The following is a 21803-nucleotide window of genomic DNA, read 5'->3' on the forward strand; positions in this document are numbered from 1 at the left end:
GAAAGCAGATAAGGTTGGATCGGAGGAGAGGAAAGAGCAGAAGGATGGAACGGAGGAGAGGAAAGAGAAGGCTGGATTGGAGGAGAAGGATGGAACGAAGGAGAGGAAAGGGGAGGATGATGGAATGGAGGAGAGGAAAGAGAAGGATGGAACGGAGAAGAAAGGGGAGGATGGTGGAACGGAGGAGAAGAAAGGGGAGGAGGGTGGAACGGAGGAGAGGAAAGGGGAGGATGATGGAATGGAGGAGAGGAAAAAGAAGGATGGAACGGAGGAGAAGAAAGGGGAGGAGGGTGGAACGGAGAAGAAAGGGGAGGAGGGTGGAACGGAGGAGAGGAAAGGGGAGGAGGGTGGAACGGAGGAGAGGAAAGGGAAGGAGGATGGAACGGAGGAGTCTGACACACCTGTTGATGAACCCACAGCCCATAACCCAGAGACACAGCTCCCCCCCTCTCTCATCCCCTCTCCTCCCTCCTCACCACCATGTAAAAGAAGAAGGTCACTAAGGACAAGGGAAAAGCCTAGAGCCCTACACGACTGTTTATTATAAGGGCAGTACTTTACAGAGTAAAAAATAAGATTGCTGACAACAATGTTAATTAGGCTGCTTTTTAATGGCCCGAGGAACAGAGGACAACAACCAAGCCTAATGTAAAACAATTCATACTAGGCCTGTTATTAAATCATAATAGCAACACATTTTGTGAATTAGTGGTGATTTTGATAAACCATGCCTCTACATTAATTTGCCCTTGGGATTTGGTTGCTTTCCTGTATTCCAATGATTTTTTTTGTTGTTAGACATTGCAAGTCTTCAATAGCTATGTTTAATGTACCTGCTATTGCTTACTGAGCTAGCCAACAATCCTGGTTGTTAGCTGCTTACTGTGTGGCAAGCGATTGAGATTAGGGTAAACAGTGGCTATTGTTTTCTATATTACAGTAGTTGCGTATGTTGGCAATAGGGTCATGCACACATTTCCAAACACTCCATATCTATTTGACTATACCAACATAACTTATTTGTTATTGTTTTGTTATAGGTTGTCTAGTTAGTCTTCAATTGAATGTCATTGTAATTTTGTAGTTTCTATTCAATATAAGCTGCTGTATGGGACTTCAGTCGCCAAGGTTTCTTATTCAGGTACTGATGGAGAATGTTTGGGAGCCAGGATTTAATGTACTGTCAACTTCCTGAGAAATGTTTCTCAACAGCTCGGTTTTTGTTTGATTTGAGTTCCATAATGGGTCAAATATGCAAGAAATATGTGCTGTCCAATTGTAATGTTAAATTGACTTGTATATCTTTTTCTATCACGTTGAATGTCTTACCCCAACTTCAACTGAATGGTTACAGTGTTTTGTAGAGTTTTAAAACATTCTGTTCAGAAATTGGGATCTTAAAGGATACAAATAAAGATCAACTTGTCGGAATGGTATGGAGGGATTTTCTTGGAAAGCCTTCTTTCATTGACCTATATAGAACACTCTTACTTGAGTGCTGGAGAGGAACGCGGGAAGGCACTATGGTAAGTGTTTGTATCTCATTGTAAACACGCTGATATAAATATGAATATAACATAACCTAACATTTAACCAACGCGTTGTAATTCCAGTGTTGAATTTTGAGATGTTAATAAATGAACTCGGCTAGGTAGGTCTGTAATTATATAGGCCTACCTCGAGACAGTTGGATATTGCTAATGCGCACAGTACAGAGCTCGGTTGAAGAAAAGACTACAAATATTGTCACATGGTAAGAAAGCCCGGAAATAATTTGTCAAATCCGGCGGAGATGACACAAGTAGGGAAATGTGGCGGGCGTAAAGAACACAACAGCTTGCAATAGATATCCATTTCAGTGTCGATTGAAAGACTTGGGTTACGAAGCTCAAATTCCTTTCTCTTGCTTTGAGCAATGTAGGCTGATGAAACGAACAGACGGCAAAAACGTTGTATAACTACACATTATTCTACATGGACAAAGACAAGTTCGCTGTGAGCGTAAGTATATAGGCCTGACAATAAAATGCATATTTTGAAGAAGTGAGAATATGATTGTGTAGCCTATTTGTATCCATAATAATAAACTAAAAAAAAGCAGTCTTGGATTAAAAAAGTATTATTGTAAAAAATATAATACAGTTTAAATATTTGTTAAACTGATAACTATTGCTAATGTATATGTAAGTCACAAATTAAACATGTTGTAGTATAAGCAATCTCATTGCTATTTACAATTGACACCTATCCTTCCTCTTCATTTCCCCACCCAGCATGACCCATGCTCCTGGTTGGAGATGCACCAGTTCATTGGAGACCTGATGGTGTCTGGGGGGGCTCTGGGGCTAAAAGACTCCCCACCAGCAGGCCCAGGCTCAGCCCCAGGCTCAGCCCAGCCCAGACAGGTCCAGGCCCAGGTAGAGAGCATTAGAGAGGCCAGAGACATCAGTGGACAAGGTGAGTGGAGAACATTGTGGAGTAATAGGAAACGACAGGGAATACTAAGGAAACTTTTGTTTTCATAGGTAATGGCTTGTCTGGCTTTATAATAAATCTATTTTCTTGCTTTTGTCTTTTCCCCCACTTGTACACAGCTCAGCACCATACCTGCACTTGCCCTGGCTGCCCATACTCTTCCTCATTTTCCACCTTCCAGACCATAAAGCCCAGAGGCACTGTGTCCTCACAGCCCGAGCCCAGCAGCACCTACAGCCCAGAACTCAGTCAGCCCCAGAGTCAGGACAAGGAGACCAGCACCCATAGCCCCAGCCCAGCCTCTACCACTTCCACCAACCAGGGTACTTCTTCACCAAGCCCCCTGCCTCAAATTCCAACCTTCCCTTGTTTCTGCTGCCGCCGGGGCTTCCAGACCTGCACCCAGCTACTGCACCACCAACAGGGGGCAGCAGACTTTCCCTTCTCCCAGACGCACACCCACTACCACCACCACTCCCCACTTACCACCTGCCTGCCCCACCACCACTCCCACCATGGCCTGTCCCCTGGCACCTTCTCCTGCCTGTCCTGCCAGCATTCCTTCCCCTCCTGCTCCCAGCTCCTCCGCCACCAGCAGGGCCACAACCCCCCCCAGAACCATGTTGGAGGGGTGACCACAGTGTCCCCCACCCTACACCCATGCATGCACTGTCCAGCCTCCTTCCCCCGACCTTCTCAGCTGCTACAACACCAGCGCACCCAGCACGCTCACAAGGCTGGCGGCTTCCTGTGCACTGAGTGCGGGCGCGCCTTCAACTCCCACTCCAACCTCCGGATCCACCTCAACGTGCACACCGGCGCCCGGCCCTACTCATGCCCTGACTGCGGCAAGGGTTTCAGCCAGTCGGGAGCGTTGAAGATCCACCGTCGCATCCACACTGGGGAGAGACCCTATACCTGCACCTACTGTGGGAGGGGCTTCCCCCACCTGGCCGGGGTCCGGGCCCACCAAAGGACCCACACAGGTGAGAAGCCCTACCGCTGCACCCAGTGTGGGAAGTGCTTCACCCAGTCGGGGGCACTGAAGATCCACACAAGGATCCACACGGGGGAACGACCGTTTGTGTGCAGCCTCTGTGGGAAGGGCTTCTCCAACCGCTCCGGCATCCGCTTCCACCAGCGCACTGTCCATGGGATGGTGTCGGATATGGGAGGGGGTGGAGGGGCCGGTGGGTCCCATAGGGGGAGACAGAGTCTAGGCAGCTCAGCTGCTGTGGGACGCCCCAGTGCCAATCCAAACAGGATACGCAACAGCCCCCATACTGACGTGTGCTCTAGCATTACTCCTGCCCCGACCAAAATCCTTTCCCCTGGGTCTCTCCTTGCTCCTCCAGGATCAGGTCTGACTATAACCTCAGACAAAGAGGCCCAGTTCCAGTCTAGCGGTGTGAACATCCCCTCCGGAAGAGCAGAACCAGACAGTAGCAGGGAAGGGAGGGCTCAGCTGTACACCTGTGAGGACTGTGGCCTGCGTTTTGGGGACGCTCCCTCCAGAAACAGACACCAAACTCTGGCGCACTACTCTACAGAAGGGGTAGAGGAGGATGACCTGGGGGACACTGAGGGGGAGGGGTGAGAGAGAGGGAGGGGTGAGAGGGAGAGATGGAAGCTTGATGCAGTAGATTGTTGGATCAAAGGCTAAGGGAGAGATGGGAAAATTGGAATGGGAACATGGAGAGGTGAGAAGATGCCGAAAGCTTGAGACTCATCGAGGAGGAAAATGTGTAAAGGCATGTTGGTGAAGGGAGGGTGAGAAGACAAAGTGAAACATGAAGTGTCTATCAATGGGATCTATGACATATTTCAGGTTGAATTCCACTGTAAAAGATTCCAGGCCTAAGGAAGTCTTTTGCGATAGTTTTCACATTTTGTGAGTCCAACTTTCTCTTTGTCAAAAAGTCAAGTACCGGCCTCCCGGGTGGCGCAGTGGTTAAGGGCGCTGTACTGCAGCGCCAGCTGTGCCACCAGAGACCGCTGGTGGCACAGGTTAGGGGTTAGGGGAGGGTTTGGGCGGGGTTGGCCATAAATAAGAATTTGTTCTTAATTGACTTGCCTAGTTTACATAAAGGTTAAATAATACATACAAAGTAAGTGCCGAAGTGAGGATATGTTGTATTTAGTATCATTATGTAATATATATTTTGTAATAATATAAACTGATATTGTATGTCTATAGGCCCTTATATACTTGTGTATATCAGTTTATCTATTTGGCTCATTGTGCCTTGATCTCAGATTAGATCATTCTAGTACATAAAAAATACATATATTTGCATAAACCACACTGTACTAAACTTCATGACAACTGATATGTTAGTGGTTTAGTGATTTTATTGAGGATCAATATCTTCACTGTTGGAAGATATTTCTTATACAAAGTATATTTTTTATCAGGATCATTTCTCAGAGACACATGGTTTGTTGACCTGTTTTCTATTGCTTCAGATCTCCACCTAGTGGACATTTAGAAGCATAGCAGCAGAAACACAGACACTGAAACTAGTCTTTCTAGGCTACAGGTGTCACTCATTCCACGGAGGTCCGAGTGTCTTCGGGTTTTAGCTGCTCCCTTGTCCTTGATTTCTGAATTGCGGTCACTAATTAGTAAGGAACTCCCCACACTTGGTTGTCTTGTGCTTAATTGAAAGGAAAAGACCAAAACCTGTAGACACTAGGCCCTCCATGGAATGAGTTTGACACCCTTCTCTAGATCAGTGGTTCCCAACCTGTAGACACTAGGCCCTCCATGGAATGAGTTTGACACCCTTCTCTAGATCAGTGGTTCCCAACCAGTAGACACTAGGCCCTCCATGGAATGAGTTTGACACCCTTCTCTAGATCAGTGGTTCCCAACCAGTAGTACTAGGACCCCTGGGAGTACTTGGCCTATCCACAGGGGGTACTTGCACATGAGGGGTTATTTCAGCAGTGGAGGCTGCTGAGGGGAGGATGGCTCATGATAATGGCCGGAATGGAGTAAATGGAATGGAATGAAACGCATGAAAACCATGTGTTTGATGTATTTGATTCCATTCCACCGATTCCGCTCCAGCCATTATCATGAGCGTATCCTCCCAAATGAAGGTGCCACCAACCCCCTGTGCTTCAGGAGTAGTCCAGACCGAGCACAATTCAGGTGGGGGTCCAGTTACTGAAAAAGGTTGAACTATTGATCTAGATATCTGTGTTGCCTCCCAATATTTTCAAACGTTACTGTTGCCTGTGGTCTTTTTTTTCCAGACACTGAAACTTGAAACTTCTGTTTGGCCAACTTCCCTTCTTTGGTAATCTGGAGCCTCGAGGACAAAAGACTGATTGAGGACCTTTTTACCGGAGAATGCGTTGGTTTTCTATGATTGTGTGTTGATGTGAATATTTGTCTATATTGATGTATATAGTGTGTATGTATTTTGACAGGGCTCATCTGTAAAAGAGATGACTGCCTGTCAAAATACATTTTATATATCCATCTGTTTTCCACGTAGACCAGTTTTCAGTAATGATTGCCCTCAGTCATTCAGGGTTGTTTAAAAATATCATCTATAGGGCCTTTTGTAATGATAATTTCATTCCAGCCTCTTTGACCCAAGATGTGCTTCTGAGTGTCTCAGATGTTTACTAACTGGTATAAACTGATACTAAAACCACGGTCAGCTGGGATTCCCAACAACAGGCAAGGCTTGTACAATTATCTGGGAGATCTTATATCAGACATATAGCATGACAAGCCACTAATGATGACACTACAGAAATAGCAGAATTGGTTTACTAGAAACAGAAAAATGAAAAACGTATGAGACGGGCGTTCTTGGGAGCATGACAAATCAAAATGTGTCCATGAAAAGGCTCTGTTTCAAGTTTGTTCACGGTTCCTCGAAACTCATCAGCATTTTACATTACCTTTTGGAAAGAGTTGATTTTGTTCTCGGTTTTGCAAGTGTTTATTTGGTCGCGCTGAAACGATCTCAAGTGCTGCGTAAAATCAGGCGACGCAGAACAGTCATTCATGGGTAAAGAGCGTCCTTCCACTTGTCATGATATGTAATTAAGTGTAAACGGAACCATTTTCGGACCCACCTGAAGTCGGGACAGGTTTGGTTAATGATAGGTAATTGACCTATAGATGGCAGTACGTCTCTCCAATCATGATCCTGGTGAGCTACAGTCCTGAGCGAAAAACTACGGGAGGGTAGCTCTCCAGGAACCGGGTTGGCGAACCATGCATGACACGGTCAGTGCTATCTGGGATCTTTGGGACATCCCTACCCCATTAAAGTAGAATTTTAAAATGTTAGGTAAGTGCTATGGTTATGGTTAGGGTAGGGACTTTCCAATGATCCGTATAGCACTGACCTGCGTGAAACTACATCAACATCCTGAGCACACGGAGACAAGTGACGCACTAACAAGTGATTGGTAATTGGAGCGTATACTCCCATTGTTATCAATGTATACACGTCTTGTTTTTACTTAATATCTACAACAGTGGAGAACAGTTATTTAAAACCTAACAGAAAAAAGACTTCGGCACGTGGAAAGAAAGAGGTGTGTGTGTGTAAAGCTTGTTTCCATACTTTGAAAGAAAGAGGTGTGTGTGTGTGTAAAGCTTGTTTCCATACTTTGAAAGAAAGAGGTGTGTGTGTGTGTGTAAAGCTTGTTTCCATACTTTGAAAGAAAGAGGTGTGTGTGTAAAGCTTGTTTCCATACTTTGAAAGAAAGAGGTGTGTGTGTGTGTAAAGCTTGTTTCCATACTTTGAAAGAAAGAGGTGTGTGTGTGTGTAAAGCTTGTTTCCATACTTTGAAAGAAAGAGGTGTGTGTGTGTGTGTGTGTGTAAAGCTTGTTTCCATACTTTGAAAGAAAGAGGTGTGTGTGTAAAGCTTGTTTCCATACTTTGAAAGAAAGAGGTGTGTGTGTGTGTGTGTGTAAAGCTTGTTTCCATACTTTGAAAGAAAGAGGTGTGTGTGTGTGTAAAGCTTGTTTCCATACTTTGAAAGAAAGAGGTGTGTGTGTGTAAAGCTTGTTTCCATACTTTGAAAGAAAGACAACCCTGGAAGCCACGCCTCCTCCAGTATCAATAAGTACAGTGCCAGACGTTCCTTTCCACATTCAGAGGGATTTGCAGTATTTGGATACAGACAAGTGAAGCAGAGTGGGAATACTCATCAATACCCAGAATCCAATAACAAACATGAGAGGTTTTATACTCTTTGCGATTTTAGTAATTGCACATGCTCACAGCAGTATTGGTAAATATACTTTTATTTACTTTAACTGAGTGAATTGTATTCTACTCTCTCTATACACTTACATTTTATGTAGGCTTATTCGTTTTAATTCAACTGCAAATGTGATCTCTGTTCAGCATTGTCCTTCAAGTTAGTTTCTTTGACAACAGTCGTGTAAAGTACTTAAGTAAAAATACTTGAAAGTACTACTAAAGTAGTTTTTTGAGGTTATGTACATTACGATTTATATTTTTGACAATTTCTTTCTTCACTACTTTCCTAAAGAAAATAATGTACTTTTTACTCCATACAATGTCCCTGACACCCAAAAATACATTTTGAATGCATAGCAGGACAGAAAAAGTGTCCAATTCACTTATCAAGAGAACATGCCTGGTCATCCCTACTGCCTCTGATCTGTGACTCACTAAACACAAATGCATCGTTTGTAAATAATGTCTGAGGGTTGGAGTGTGCCCCTGGCTATCCGTACATTTTCAAAACAAGAAAATGGTGCTGTCTGCTTTGCTTAATATAAGGAATTTGAAGTGATCTATACTTTTGATACTTCCGTTTATTTAGAAGCAAATACTTTTAGACTTTTACTCAAGTAGTATTTTACTGGGTGACTTCCACTTTTACTTGAGTAACGTTCTTTTAAGTATCTATACTTTTACTTAAGTGTAACAATTGGGTACTTTTTCCACCACTGCCATCTGGTTTGGAATTTGAAATGATTCATAGTTTTACTTTTACTTTTGATACTTAAGTATATTTTAGCAATTACATTTACTTTTGATACTTAAGTATATTTAAAACCAAATGCTTTTAGACTTTTACTCAAGTAGTATTTTACTGCATGACTTTTACTTGAGTAATTTTTTATAAAGGTATCTTTACTTTTACTCAAGTATGACTATTGGGTACTTTTTCCACCACTACTTGACAAGATATTGTAGATCAGGTGTGTTGGCATCAAATAAGAGCTTATACTCAGATTGAACTTGAACTCATTATCTCATTACCTGCACATGGTGTGTTATCAAGGTTGGTATATTATTATATTTGTAAGTCGCTCTGGATAAGAGCGTCTGCTAAATTAAATGTAAATGTAAATGTAATATTATGGGAAAGAGATGATTTTGTTCTCGGTTTTGCAAGTGTTTATTTGGTCGCGCTGAAACGATCTCAAGTGCTGTGTAAAATCAGGTGACGCAGATGTGTATCTAAACTCAGCAAAAAAAGAGACGTCCTCTCACTGTCAACTGCATTTATTTTCAGCAAACTTAACATGTATAAATATTTGTGTGAACATAACAAGATTCAAAAACGGAGACATAAACTGAACATTTTTAACATGTGACTAACAGAATTGGAATAATGTGTCCCTGAACAAAGGGGGGGGGGGTTAAAAATCAAAAGTAACAGTCAGTATCTGGTGTGGCCACCAGCTGCATTAAGTACTTACTGGACTGCACCAGATTTGCCAGTTCCTGCTGTGAGATGTTACCCCACTCTTCCACCAAGGCACCTGCAAATTTCCAGACATTTCTGTGGGGAATGGCTCTAGCCCTCACCCTCCGATCCAACAGGTCCCAGACATGCTCAATAGGATTGAGATCCGGGCTCTTCACTGGCCATGGCAGAACACTGACATTCCTGTCTTACAGGAAATCACGCACAGAACGAGCAGTATGGCTGGTGGCATTGTCATGATGGTTCATGTCAGGATGAGCCTGCAGGAAGGGTACCACATGAGGGAGGAGGATGTCTTCCCTGCAATGACAACAAGCTCAGTCTGATGATGCTGTGACACACCGCCCCAGACCATGACGGACCCTCCACCTCCAAATGGATCCCGCTCCAGAGTACAGGCCTCGGTGTTAAGGCTCATTCCTTCCACGATAAACGCGAATCCGACCATCACCCCTGGTTAGACAAAACCGCAACTCATCAGTGAAGAGCACTTTTTGCCAGTCCTGTCTGGTCCAGCGACTGTGGGTTTGTGAACATAGGTGACGTTGTTGCCGGTGATGTATGGTGAGGTCCTGCCTTACAACAGACCTACAAGCTCTCAGTCCAGCCTCTCCGCCTATTGCGGACAGTCTGAGCACTGATGGAGGGATTGTGCGTTCCTGGTGTAACTCGGGCAGTTGTTGCCATCCTTTACCTCTCCCGCAGGTGTGATGTTCAGATGTACCAATCCTGTGCAGGTGTTGTTACACGTGGTCTGCCACTGCAAGGACGATCAGCTGTCCGCCATGTCTCCCTGTAGCGCTGTCTTAGGCGTCTCACAGTGCAGACATTGCAATGTATTTCCCTGGCCACATCTGCAGTCCTCATGCCTCCTTGCAGCATGCCTAAGGCACGTTCACGCAGATGAGCAGGGACCCTGGGCATCTTTCTTTTGGTGTTATTCAGAGTCAGTAGAAAGGCCTCTTTAGTGTTCTAAGTTTTCATAAATGTGACCTTAATTGCCTACCGTCTGTAAGCTGTTAGTGTCTTAACGACCGTTCCACATGTTCATCATTGAACAAGCATGGGAAACAGTGTTTAAACCCTTTACATTGAAGATCTGTGAATTCATTTGGATTTTTACAAATGATCTTTGAAAGACACAGGGTCCTGAAAAAGGGACTTTCTTGTTTTTGCTGAGTTTATATACATTTTTTAATATTGTCTCTGTTTATGCCTGGGTAATCGATTCAATTATTAATTGAGAGCGGAACTCCCCTGAAAAGCCAATTATTTGAATACAAATTGAAAGTGTGACAAATGACATGAATCTCTGCACCTCAATCCAATTCCATGGGATTTGATTTACCTTGGAGACTCAACGCCTGTGGAGAAAAGCAATCTAAGTCAATATTTAGTTTTTTGTCACTATCTAAAAACATGTTTCCAATTGCTTTTCTTCAGCATTGTCCATGGTGTGGATCGATAATGCCACAGTCATCCCCATGAAATGGTGTGCTTTCAATGTGTTGTTCAAGTAATTCAAGTTTGTTGTTTGTATGTGTTTTTGCACTAAAACGTTTTGTCCAGCAGGGGACCTCCTACCTACCTTTTATTACCAGCATCTCCTAGTCAAGTAGACAAACCTGTTGTTCATCTGGCTGTGTTTGGCTGATTGCCAGCCTGGTTTGAACCAGTCAACAAGAAGGAAAAGGAAGCACTTATATGTGGCCTAATGTTAGGTGCACCATCCCAGTCTAATGCCCTATATATGGCCTAATGTTAGGTGCACCAGCCCAGTCTAATGCCCTATATCTGGCCTAATGTTAGGTGCACCAGCCCAGTCTAATGCCCTATATATGGCCTAATGTTAGGTGCACCATCCCAGTCTAATGCCCTATATGTGGCCTAATGTTAGGTGCACCAGCCCAGTCTAATGCCCTATATGTGGCCTAATGTTAGGTGCACCAGCCCAGTCTAATGCCCTATATGTGGCCTAATGTTAGGTGCACCAGCCCATCCACTGAAGTGTATCAAAATACTTATCAACAAAGAAACCCCACTGGAATGACTCTAGAAATAGGTGGGCTAAACAATAATCATGTCTACTACCAGCCATGGGATGAGATTAGCTAAACAACAACTAAAGTGTATGATGATGGTGTTGATTTGGTCCTTGTTGTCCTCTTCTGTGCTGTCTAGCGGCCCTGGTCATAAAGGGACCAGACAAGCCTGTTCTGGAGAACGATGAAGTCACCCTGGAATGTCTGCTTTCTGACTCGGAGCTCAACACCAGCCAAGTCCACTTTGAGAAGTTTTCCAAGGTCAGGACACAGGCTACTTCTACCTCTGACTTTACTTCTAATTGGGTTATATGATTGCCAATTCTGTTGCTGTACTATATGAAGTAAAGCGTGTTGAGGCTCTATACTTATCGAAACATGACTTGAACTCGACTTCAGTTAGTGCAGTATGTTTATGTCAACAGGGCTCAGCTTTATCATTTTGTTGTATATAAAATGACTAATGTTTGTAGACCAAGAATGTAACCATTCTCACTACTACTCATATCACTGCCAGTCCTCCATATGACTGCTGTTTGCAGATGAGGTACATCTCTGTTTCTCTCACTGTTCCTCTCTCTCCTACTCTTCATCAGTACATGAATAAGTGGTATCGACTGGAGGAGGAGTCCATGTACCGCCGATGTATCCCTGGTGTTATCTTGAGGCGTGAGGTGAGCCAACTGCTTCTGTCCATCCGCAGCATCCACAGCTACTTCCACCAGGGACTCTACCGCTGTGTCGCAGACAACGCCACGGCAACCGACAACTCCTCCCAGCCCCTGGCTATCACCATCAACTGTGAGTATGGGGTGGGCTATATAGTCACATGCATTTCTGTAACAGCTGTTTTTTTTATTTAAATGGCGCGATGGCCAATACGTCGGCACAGCAGGAAAGACCAAACCTCCTGGAGAGCTGCTGGGCATGCAGGCTTTTAGTACAACCCTGCTTTAATACACCTGATTTGTATCAGCTGCTCCCCAGAACCTTGATTAGCTGAATCCGGAGGGTAAGTGTAGTGCTGGAACAAACCCCTGCACACCCAGTTGTAGCTCTCCAGGAGGAGTGCCTGCTATCCAATCCACCGTACAGTATATCCATTCTCCTCATTGTTTTCAAAAACTTCACAGGGGAATAGAAATACAAATAACCAGAAGAAGAGACGTATTGTACTAGAGGCACATGAAAGGGTGGTCATAGCGTGAGGCCTATTTTCCCTTGTGCTACAGGGGCGATCAAATCGTCCGTCATGTCTTTTGATAGGCTTCTTTGCCTGTGGAGCAATCGATAATGGGGAATTATTTGTGTGGACAGAAGGAGAGAGCCCAAGGCACATGGAGATGGCTCCGTTGACGTAGAGAGGGAGAAAATGACCCTTCACACTCCACAGTGCACCATTGTGAGGACTTAGGAAGATGAAGGCAATTACCATTATCTGATTGTTCCCTCATGGGCAATTTGTAGAGGATTTGAGGCACAATACTGCAGTATACTCAAGGATATGACTCTGTTGACTGACGTCTATGCATGTTTGTACACTGTGTGCACAGCTGCACACACACACACTCAAACCTCTTAAAACATCACACATGCATTCTTCTTGATTTCTGCCTGAACCTGCTGTGTTTCTGATCCCCTGTTCAGACATGCGTGAGCTGTCTGTGTACGATGTGTCCTCCTCCAGCCGGAAGTTCATCAAGGAAAACCTGCTTGTGACACGAGGCAAAGACGTAGAGGTGGAGTGCTCCACCACAGCCTCTGAGGCACCACAATACTTCTGGCAGAAATATGTGAGTTTGGGTCTGTCAGGATCTGGCCTTCTATCGCTCGATCTCTCACTCTCTGTCCCGCTCCTCTTTCTCTCTCAGCACCATAAGAGGTGCTCAGTATTCATGTTATTCCCTGGTTTGGGCCCTCCTCTTTCTGGAGAGCAGCCTGCCCACTCAGAGGATTAATAGTTTAATGAGGTCTAGACAAGTGGCAACCTGAAAGCCAATCTGTTGATAGATTCCTAATGATTTTTCAATGTTCAGTTAACCATTGTTGAATTATTCAACTTGCTGTTACCAAAGCCACAAACCAAATACCCAGGGGAATTAAGACCTCTCAATGCTAAATGTCAAACTCCGAATGGCCATGCAGGCAACAACAAGACCTTGGTGAATTGATTTGCTGCTCCCTAGTGATAAAATAAGGTATCACTACTTCAGCACATTGTGGTCCACTATTTCAGACCTGATGCAATTTCACACCTTTAAAATCAACTTAGTCCTCATTTTAATAAATGTTTCTGAATTTGAATGTCTTTAGAAAGAATACCCCTCCACCCTCCAATATCCATCACTGTGAATATCCTCCATCTACCTTTTGAACTGTTCTGTCCACACATTCATAACTATTTGCATAACTGTGAATATCCTCCATCTACCTTTTGAACTGTTCTGTCCACACATTCATAACTATTTGCATAACTGTTTATACATCTCTGTCTCCTCTTTCTCTCTCAGCACCATAAGAGGTGCTCAGTATTCATGTTATTCCCTGGTTTGGGCCCTCCTCTTTCTGGAGAGCAGCTTGTCCACTCAGAGGATGAATAGTTTAATGAGGTCTAGACAAATGGTAGAAAGTATTCAAAGATGGGGATGGGAGGAATTATAGGTGTAGAGAAACAAACAGTATGGGCCATTTGATGGACAGCAGCTGACTGACTGCACAGTCCTGGTCTCCAGTAATATCAATGGGAGGCAGGCAGGAGGCTAGATGCATCTGAGCCAGTGGATTTGCATACAGAATGCTGTTTTGGCCAAACCTGGTCTTTCCTGGAAATCCTCTTAATTCAGCCCCTCATTCAAATTGAAATGTACTTTCTTGGCAGGAAAATGGGAGATCCCAGGAGCCAAATCATTTGCATGGTGTAATGTCTTTTTTTTGGTTTGTTTCTATTCTGTTTCTCCTATTATTTCTCCCCTACTGTGTCTAACTCTCCCTCTTAATAATAGCCCAGCAGCTAGTTCTGTGTCCACAGTGCCTCCCGTTTTCTCATTATGTGTTGTTAACAGTGTTGCCGTGCTATTCTTTGCTGATTTCCCCATCTAGGTCAGTGAATTGGGTTTATGTGTAATTTATTCAGTGGGATTACTGTTCAGGTAAATACACCTTGTCCGGGAGTTTATCGCTTCTCTCAAAGGGACACACATACTGTAACTCCACTGAGAAATGTTTTCTTGACTCGTTCCCTCGCTTTCTCCTCCATTTGCACCCCTCTCTCTCTCCTCTCTCTCTCTCATCCACCATCCTTCCCTCTATCAGGGAGAGGACTGGATTGTGCCCTCCTCCAAGCTGAGGCTGAAGAATGTGAGGATGGAGGATGGTGGAGACTACACCTGCATGGCTGAGCATCCCACCCTGTCCAGCCTGAAGAAGAGCAGCACCATCTCCATAACTGTGCTGACAGGTAGGTAGAGGGTCAGGGGTTAGGAAGGGGGGGGGGACTACGGGGGTCAGGGGATATGAAGAGGGACATTATGTGTAGGTGTTAGAATGCAGGAAGGACAAGAGGGAGGGTGAGAGGTACAAATGTTAGGGCCAATGCACATATGTAGAGGAGGGGTACAGGGGGAGTGTCTAGCGAGAGGCTCCTGTGAAGTCGAGGGTCTTACGGCTATGTGATGGAGGAGAGGAACTGGCCACTGCAGAGGACGTGTCTTAGGACACTAAATATGTCACTGAAGAAGAGGACTCATTACGTTACAGCTAATCCAATTTATCATACTGATCATTGTTCATTTTTATCAGCGACCTGCGAGATGATTACACTGCATTAATGGTCACGGGTTTTTCCACACGATCATATCGCCAATATAATGTCAATTTGAATCATTGCGACTACAATCGTTTCAATTATCTATCCTCCAAGTCAGTTGCGCCAATCAACCTGGATGCATGTCAATTATAACAGTGAAGACACTGCTTCAGTATGAAGTGGAAGTGAACAATCGTAGTGAACAATCATTTGCTCTTCATTTTACACTATTTTCAATCAATCAAATGTATTTAATGCAGCCCTTTTACATCAGCAGTTGTCACAGTGCTTTACAGACACCCAGCCTAAAACCACAGAGAGCAAGCTATGCAGATGAAGTAGCACAGAGGCTAGGAAAAACTCCCTAAAAAGCAGGAACCTAGGAAGAAACCTAGAGAGGAATCAGGCTCTTCTGGCTGTACCGGGTGGAGATGCATGTGGCCATTAAGGCCAGATCGTTTTTCAAGGCATTCAAACTTTCATAGATGACCAGCAGGGTCATATTATAACCATTTTATCCAGTAGAGTTGGATACACGACAACATGGACAGTGTTGAGCTAGGTTAACAAAATAATCTGTCTGTGAATCATCTGGTATTAAAGCCTGTAGTGTGTCTGACTCTCCGGCCTGCAGCCACCAACAGCCGTCTCAACCAAGCCTGGTACGACTCCACCAACCTGGTGTTGATGACCTCCGTGGCGGGGGCGGTTCTCCTGGTGCTCATCCTGTCTATCACCGTCTTCCTGGTCCGCAGGGCCAAGCAGGCCAAGGGACCCATGTGAGTGCGAAGTTCTGTGGCACAGTGCCCTCCTCACCTCTCTCTCTCTCTCTCTCTTCCTTGCCTCTGCTTTGCTTTGCATCTTCATCTTCATCTTCATCTCTCTCTCTCTCTCTCTCTCTCACTCTCTCTCTCTCACTCTCACTCTCACTGTCTCTCTCTGTCTCTGTGTGTGTGTGTGGTGCCCCCTCCGTTCTCTTATCTCCTTCCCCTCCCCTCTTCCATTTATCCCGGATTATAGCCAGGCCAATATATTATATCTATTGCCTTATATTTCACTCTGACTCTTACGATAGTACCAAGGCTAAGGTGGATTTACTGTTAGTGTTCTTGTAGACCGCTATGCCCCAGTGGCGGTGACCAGCTAGATTCAGTCGCTGACTTCCTCCCTGATCTCTTCCCTGCCCACATGAAATAATACTACAGTTTATTATAAAATACTACAGTACTTACTATAGAATTCTGTGGTATACTGTAGAATACTATACTAGACACTGTAGTATCCCTCAATCATGTGTAGTATTTTGTAGAATACTATAGTAAATGCCACAGTAATGTCCGTAAAAACACAACACTTTTTTAAACTAAAGTATATACTACTGTATTTAATTAGCATATTCCCTACCCATTCCCCTATCCCAATTTGTGCCACCTATAAGTAAAAAACCTACATGCCAAGTATAGACCATATCTTGTGTTCCATACAGGTTAGAGAAAAGAGCTGACGTTCAGACCCCAGTCCTACCTACTTACAGGTTAGAGAAAAGAGCTGAGGTTCAGGCCCCAGTCCTACCTACTTACAGGTTAGAGAAAAGAGCTGAGGTTCAGGCCCCAGTCCTACCTACTTACAGGTTAGAGAAAAGAGCTGACGTTCAGACCCCAGTCCTACCTACTTACAGGTTAGAGAAAAGAGCTGACGATCAGACCCCAGTCCTACCTACTTACAGGTTAGAGAAAAGAGCTGACGTTCAGACCCCAGTCCTGCCTACTTACAGGTTAGAGAAAAGAGCTGACGTTCAGACCCCAGTCCTACCTACTTACAGGTTAGAGAAAAGAGCTGACGTTCAGACCCCAGTCCTACCTACTTACAGGTTAGAGAAAAGAGCTGACGTTCAGACCCCAGTCCTACCTACTTACAGGTTAGAGAAAAGAGCTGACGTTCAGACCCCAGTCCTACCTACTTACAGGTTAGAGAAAAGAGCTGACGTTCAGACCCCAGTCCTACCTACTTACAGGTTAGAGAAAAGAGCTGACGTTCAGACCCCAGTCCTACCTACTTACAGGTTAGAGAAAAGAGCTGACGTTCAGACCCCAGTCCTACCTACTTACAGGTTAGAGAAAAGAGCTGACGTTCAGACCCCAGTCCTACCTACTTACAGGTTAGAGAAAAGAGCTGACGTTCAGACCCCAGTCCTGCCTACTTACAGGCTAGAGAAAAGAGCTGAGGTTCAGGCCCCAGTCCTACCTACTTACAGGTTAGAGAAAAGAGCTGACGTTCAGACCCCAGTCCTGCCTACTTACAGGTTAGAGAAAAGAGCTGACGTTCAGACCCCAGTCCTACCTACTTACAGGTTAGAGAAAAGAGCTGACGTTCAGACCCCAGTTCTACCTACTTACAGGTTAGAGAAAAGAGCTGACGTTCAGACCCCAGTCCTACCTACTTACAGGTTAGAGAAAAGAGCTGAGGTTCAGACCCCAGTCCTACCTACTTACAGGTTAGAGAAAAGAGCTGACGTTCAGACCCCAGTCCTACCTACTTACAGGTTAGAGAAAAGAGCTGACGTTCAGACCCCAGTCCTACCTACTTACAGGTTAGAGAAAAGAGCCGTTCAGACCCCAGTCCTACCTACTTACAGGTTAGAGAAAAGAGCTGACGTTCAGACCCCAGTCCTACCTACTTACAGGTTAGAGAAAAGAGCTGACGTTCAGACCCCAGTCCTGCCTACTTACAGGCTAGAGAAAAGAGCTGAGGTTCAGGCCCCAGTCCTACCTACTTACAGGTTAGAGAAAAGAGCTGACGTTCAGACCCCAGTCCTGCCTACTTACAGGTTAGAGAAAAGAGCTGACGTTCAGACCCCAGTCCTACCTACTTACAGGTTAGAGAAAAGAGCTGACGTTCAGACCCCAGTCCTACCTACTTACAGGTTAGAGAAAAGAGCTGACGTTCAGACCCCAGTCCTACCTACTTACAGGTTAGAGAAAAGAGCTGAGGTTCAGACCCCAGTCCTACCTACTTACAGGTTAGAGAAAAGAGCTGACGTTCAGACCCCAGTCCTACCTACTTACTGGTTAGAGAAAAGAGCTTCACCCCAGGTTAGAGAAAAAGAGCTGACGTTCAGACCCCAGTCCTACCTACTTACAGGTTAGAGAAAAGAGCTGACGTTCAGACCCCAGTCCTACCTACTTACAGGTTAGAGAAAAGAGCTGATGTTCAGACCCCAGTCCTACCTACTTACAGGTTAGAGAAAAGAGCTGACGTTCAGACCCCAGTCCTGCCTACTTACAGGTTAGAGAAAAGAGCTGACGTTCAGACCCCAGTCCTACCTACTTACAGGTTAGAGAAAAGAGCTGAGGTTCAGGCCCCAGTCCTACCTACTTACAGGTTAGAGAAAAGAGCTGACGTTCAGACCCCAGTCCCTACCTACTTACAGGTTAGAGAAAAGAGCTGACGTTCAGACCCCAGTCCTGCCTACTTACAGGTTAGAGAAAAGAGCTGACGTTCAGACCCCAGTCCTACCTACTTACAGGTTAGAGAAAAGAGCTGACGTTCAGACCCCAGTCCTACCTGCTTACTGGTTATGGAAAATGTGCTCTTAGAATTTCTCTAGTAGGTTTCTTCTAAGTGAAAGCCTCCATTTCTATGTAAAAGATAATAAAACAAAACACTATAGTGGACACTACAGTAATGTCTGCAAAAATACTACAGTAAATACTACATTATACTACAGTCTACAAAAACACTACATTAATTACTGTAGTATATACTACACGTTTTGTTTAACTACTGTATTTATACTGTAGATAGAGTTAACTATAGATACTACAGTATACTTCTACAAAGTACTACAGTATTCACTGTAGTGTTTTGCAGACTGTAGTCCTCAAAATCACTGCAATGCATACTATAGTATTTATACTATAGTATTCTTTTCGTGTGGATGTGTTTTCACCAGACTCTTGCAAAACATGTAAGGATACTGTTGTGATATAGTATGTACTGTTAAAATCATAATAAATACACAGTAATCAGACACATTGTGACCCACAACTTATGTTGGTCAACCTCATATCAGAGTGATAACAACATGAGTACAGTACATGCTTTCTGTAATAGTTATTCTGTTTTATATATGGAAGCTATTGAGGTTAGGTTGCTCTTTACATCTGTGTGTTTGACCTACAGTATATATTCTATGTGTTCTCTTTTACTTGTCTTTCTCTCCTCTGGGGTTCTCTGGGCAGTCCATTTACACATAATGGTGCAACTCTCTATCTTTCTCTCCTCTGTGGTTCTCTGAGCAGTCCATTTACACATAATGGTGCAACTCTCTATCTTTCTCTCCTCTGTGGTTCTCTGAGCAGTCCAATTACACATAATGGTGCAACTCTCTATCTTTCTCTCCTCTGTGATTCTCTGGGCAGTCCATTTACACATAATGGTGCAACTCTCTATCTTTCTCTCCTCTGTGGTTCTCTGGGCAGTCCATTTACACATAATGGTGCAACTCTCTATCTTTCTCTCCTCTGTGGTTCTCTGAGCAGTCCATTTACACATAATGGTGCAACTCTCTATCTTTCTCTCCTCTGTGGTTCTCTGGGCAGTCCATTTACACATAATGGTGCAACTCTCTATCTTTCTCTCCTCTGTGGTTCTCTGGGCAGTCCATTTACACATAATGGTGCAACTCTCTATCTTTCTCTCCTCTGTGGTTCTCTGGGCAGTCCATTTACACATAATGGTGCAACTCTCTATCTTTCTCTCCTCTGTGGTTCTCTGAGCAGTCCATTTACACATAATGGTGCAACTCTCTATCTTTCTCTCCTCTGTGGTTCTCTGAGCAGTCCATTTACACATAATGGTGCAACTCTCTATCTTTCTCTCCTCTGTGGTTCTCTGGGCAGTCCATTTACACATAATGGTGCAACTCTCTATCTTTCTCTCCTCTGGGGTTCTCTGGGCAGTCCATTTACACATAATGGTGCAACTCACTCTTTCTCTCCTCCTCCTCTCTCTACCTCCAGTGATGACCACTCTCAGAAGAAGCCCATCTACACAGCCAGTGTTGAGTCTCTGGCCTCTACCGGTGGAGACAAACAACCACTGGTGTGACCGCGCCGAGAGTTGGAGAGGAGAAGTAGAGGAACAAATGGAGAAAGATGGTAAAGGGGGCAAGGGAGTGAGGAATAGGAAGGAGGGTAGATATCGAGGTGGGAGGAGAGGTGCCTGGGTAATGGATGCAGAGTTGCAGTGAGCCAGGATGCAGAGTAAAATCGAAGCTATTATCAAAGGCTGGCTGCGTCTAAGAGGAGGGAGACAAATGATTGTTTTACTGGGGTGGTTTGCTTCCAGCGGGGTTGGCTGAAGTGTTCTTGAACAAAAGGTGTGCAATTTTCTCTTTATTGATCTCGCAACCTGCAAAATTGACATTCACTTTCTTATCTGAGGCAAGGCGAGGGGGAGGAGTCTTTTGTACTGTGTGAACCCTGAGCAGCTGCAGACCGGTTTCAGGAGGTTACCTTGAGTTAAACTGCTCACCACCACCACTTTTCAGCCTTGGGCTCACAAAACGGAATGCCTCTTACGTTGCAAATATAATGTGATGCTGTATCACAAATGTGCCTTTTCCCCTCAATACTTTTACATGGTGTAGAATATTGGTGTGTTTTTTTTCTCAAGGAAATGTATAACCTTGTGTAGCATACTAGTGGTGACGCACTTCAAAGTATACAGACAAGATGTACACTTGTAGATTATTTTCTATCTCTATATTCCAATGACAACTGAAGCACTTTCAAACATTACCCTCAGAGCTGTATTTCCTGTACGTTTAATATTCATGATATAAAGTTCCTTTGAGACATTCTAATAGTAAATCCCCAGTGTCTTTTATCATTGATTTAAATGTAGGACATATCGAGAGTGGGAGGAATATTGACAATGCCGTGAAAGATGGATGCTGGTACAAGCTTGAACACATACAGTAAATCCAATGGCCTCTTGACCTCACCCTCTCTATAACCTCAGTTCCCTCCACTTCCTATCCATTCTGCAAGGCCTTCCTCTACTGCTGACCTTTACTGCACCTCACACACGCCATCTAACCACGGAGAGAGAGCCTGCATACGATATGCCCAGTCAATAACAGAAGACCGACAGACAACCTTGAGGCATCTACCCATTGTTTTAAGTGAGGCTATGTATGTGGTTACACATGGTTCATTCCCCACTGCATCCTACAGCACCATTAATAACTCTCCCTCTCCCAGCCAGGCTACAACTTCATTCTTTCATTTTCTCCTCTGTTGCCTTTCTAACCTTAACGTATTTGCTTCACCGCTTATCACTATAGCGGCTCTTCTCATAACTATTTATTTCATTACGCCTGGACTGTCTGTTGATGTTTTACTATGTGTGCCTGGTTGAAGGTAGGCTGCCGTTAATAACGGGAAGGAGATGCTGTGCTTTAATGATGACACTCTGTTAAAGGGTACCGTCCACGCGCTACAGAGCACAGCGAGGATAATGTTATTAAACTGATTATTCAAGTCTCCGGCCACCGTCTGGCTTGTTTACAGGCCATTTGTGTGTCCTAGTTACTAGGTGTAAAGGCTGAGGTCAAAACTGTGGAGCCAAAAGTCCATAAAACAGTCATGCTTCATCAAAATACCATTTGGAAATTTGAAGCGCTCTTCATTGGAAATGCCAGTGAACAGCGTTTTACTTTGGCCTTTGAGGCATTTATGGGTAAAAAGCATCCG

The 21803-nt window shown here is 44.4% G+C and overlaps 2 protein-coding genes across 4 annotated transcripts; both read left to right on the forward strand.

The window, feature by feature from the left end:
* Positions 1-1797: 1797 nt before the first annotated feature.
* LOC124005764 (oocyte zinc finger protein XlCOF22-like) lies at positions 1798-5190 on the forward strand. Its single transcript, XM_046315280.1, has 3 exons — positions 1798-2001; positions 2274-2457; positions 2595-5190. Exons 1-3 carry the CDS (start codon positions 1975-1977, stop codon positions 4070-4072), a joined length of 1689 nt encoding a protein of 562 aa, XP_046171236.1. The 5' UTR covers positions 1798-1974; the 3' UTR covers positions 4073-5190.
* Positions 5191-5488: 298 nt separating this feature from the next.
* On the forward strand, positions 5489-20913 carry LOC124004664 (vascular endothelial growth factor receptor 2-like). 3 transcript variants are annotated; one of them, XM_046313337.1, is made up of 8 exons: positions 6820-7041; positions 7539-7743; positions 11380-11501; positions 11837-12041; positions 12888-13033; positions 14553-14697; positions 15680-15824; positions 20067-20913. In XM_046313337.1, exons 2-8 carry the CDS (start codon positions 7686-7688, stop codon positions 20152-20154), a joined length of 909 nt encoding a protein of 302 aa, XP_046169293.1. In that variant the 5' UTR covers positions 6820-7041; positions 7539-7685; the 3' UTR covers positions 20155-20913. The 3 variants fall into 3 exon arrangements, with proteins under 3 accessions (XP_046169294.1, XP_046169293.1, XP_046169292.1); XM_046313338.1 differs by lacking the exons at positions 6820-7041; positions 7539-7743 and adding an exon at positions 5489-6506; XM_046313336.1 differs by lacking the exon at positions 6820-7041 and having other exon boundaries at positions 7346-7743.
* Positions 20914-21803: the final 890 nt, after the last annotated feature.

This window comes from Oncorhynchus gorbuscha, linkage group LG19, assembly GCF_021184085.1.
Source record: "Oncorhynchus gorbuscha isolate QuinsamMale2020 ecotype Even-year linkage group LG19, OgorEven_v1.0, whole genome shotgun sequence".
NCBI classification, from domain to species: domain Eukaryota; kingdom Metazoa; phylum Chordata; class Actinopteri; order Salmoniformes; family Salmonidae; genus Oncorhynchus; species Oncorhynchus gorbuscha.

Coding starts and splice junctions, on each gene's coding strand:
- LOC124005764 (XM_046315280.1), top strand. CDS start 1,975: ATGGACAAAGACAAGTTCGCTGTGAGC. Junction 2,002..2,273: donor AAGACAAGTTCGCTGTGAGC/GTAAGTATATAG, acceptor TTCCCCACCCAG/CATGACCCATGCTCCTGGTT. Junction 2,458..2,594: donor CAGAGACATCAGTGGACAAG/GTGAGTGGAGAA, acceptor ACTTGTACACAG/CTCAGCACCATACCTGCACT.
- LOC124004664 (XM_046313337.1), top strand. CDS start 7,686: ATGAGAGGTTTTATACTCTTTGCGATTTTAGTAATTGCACATGCTCAC. Junction 12,042..12,887: donor CCTGGCTATCACCATCAACT/GTGAGTATGGGG, acceptor TCCCCTGTTCAG/ACATGCGTGAGCTGTCTGTG. Junction 14,698..15,679: donor CTCCATAACTGTGCTGACAG/GTAGGTAGAGGG, acceptor TCCGGCCTGCAG/CCACCAACAGCCGTCTCAAC.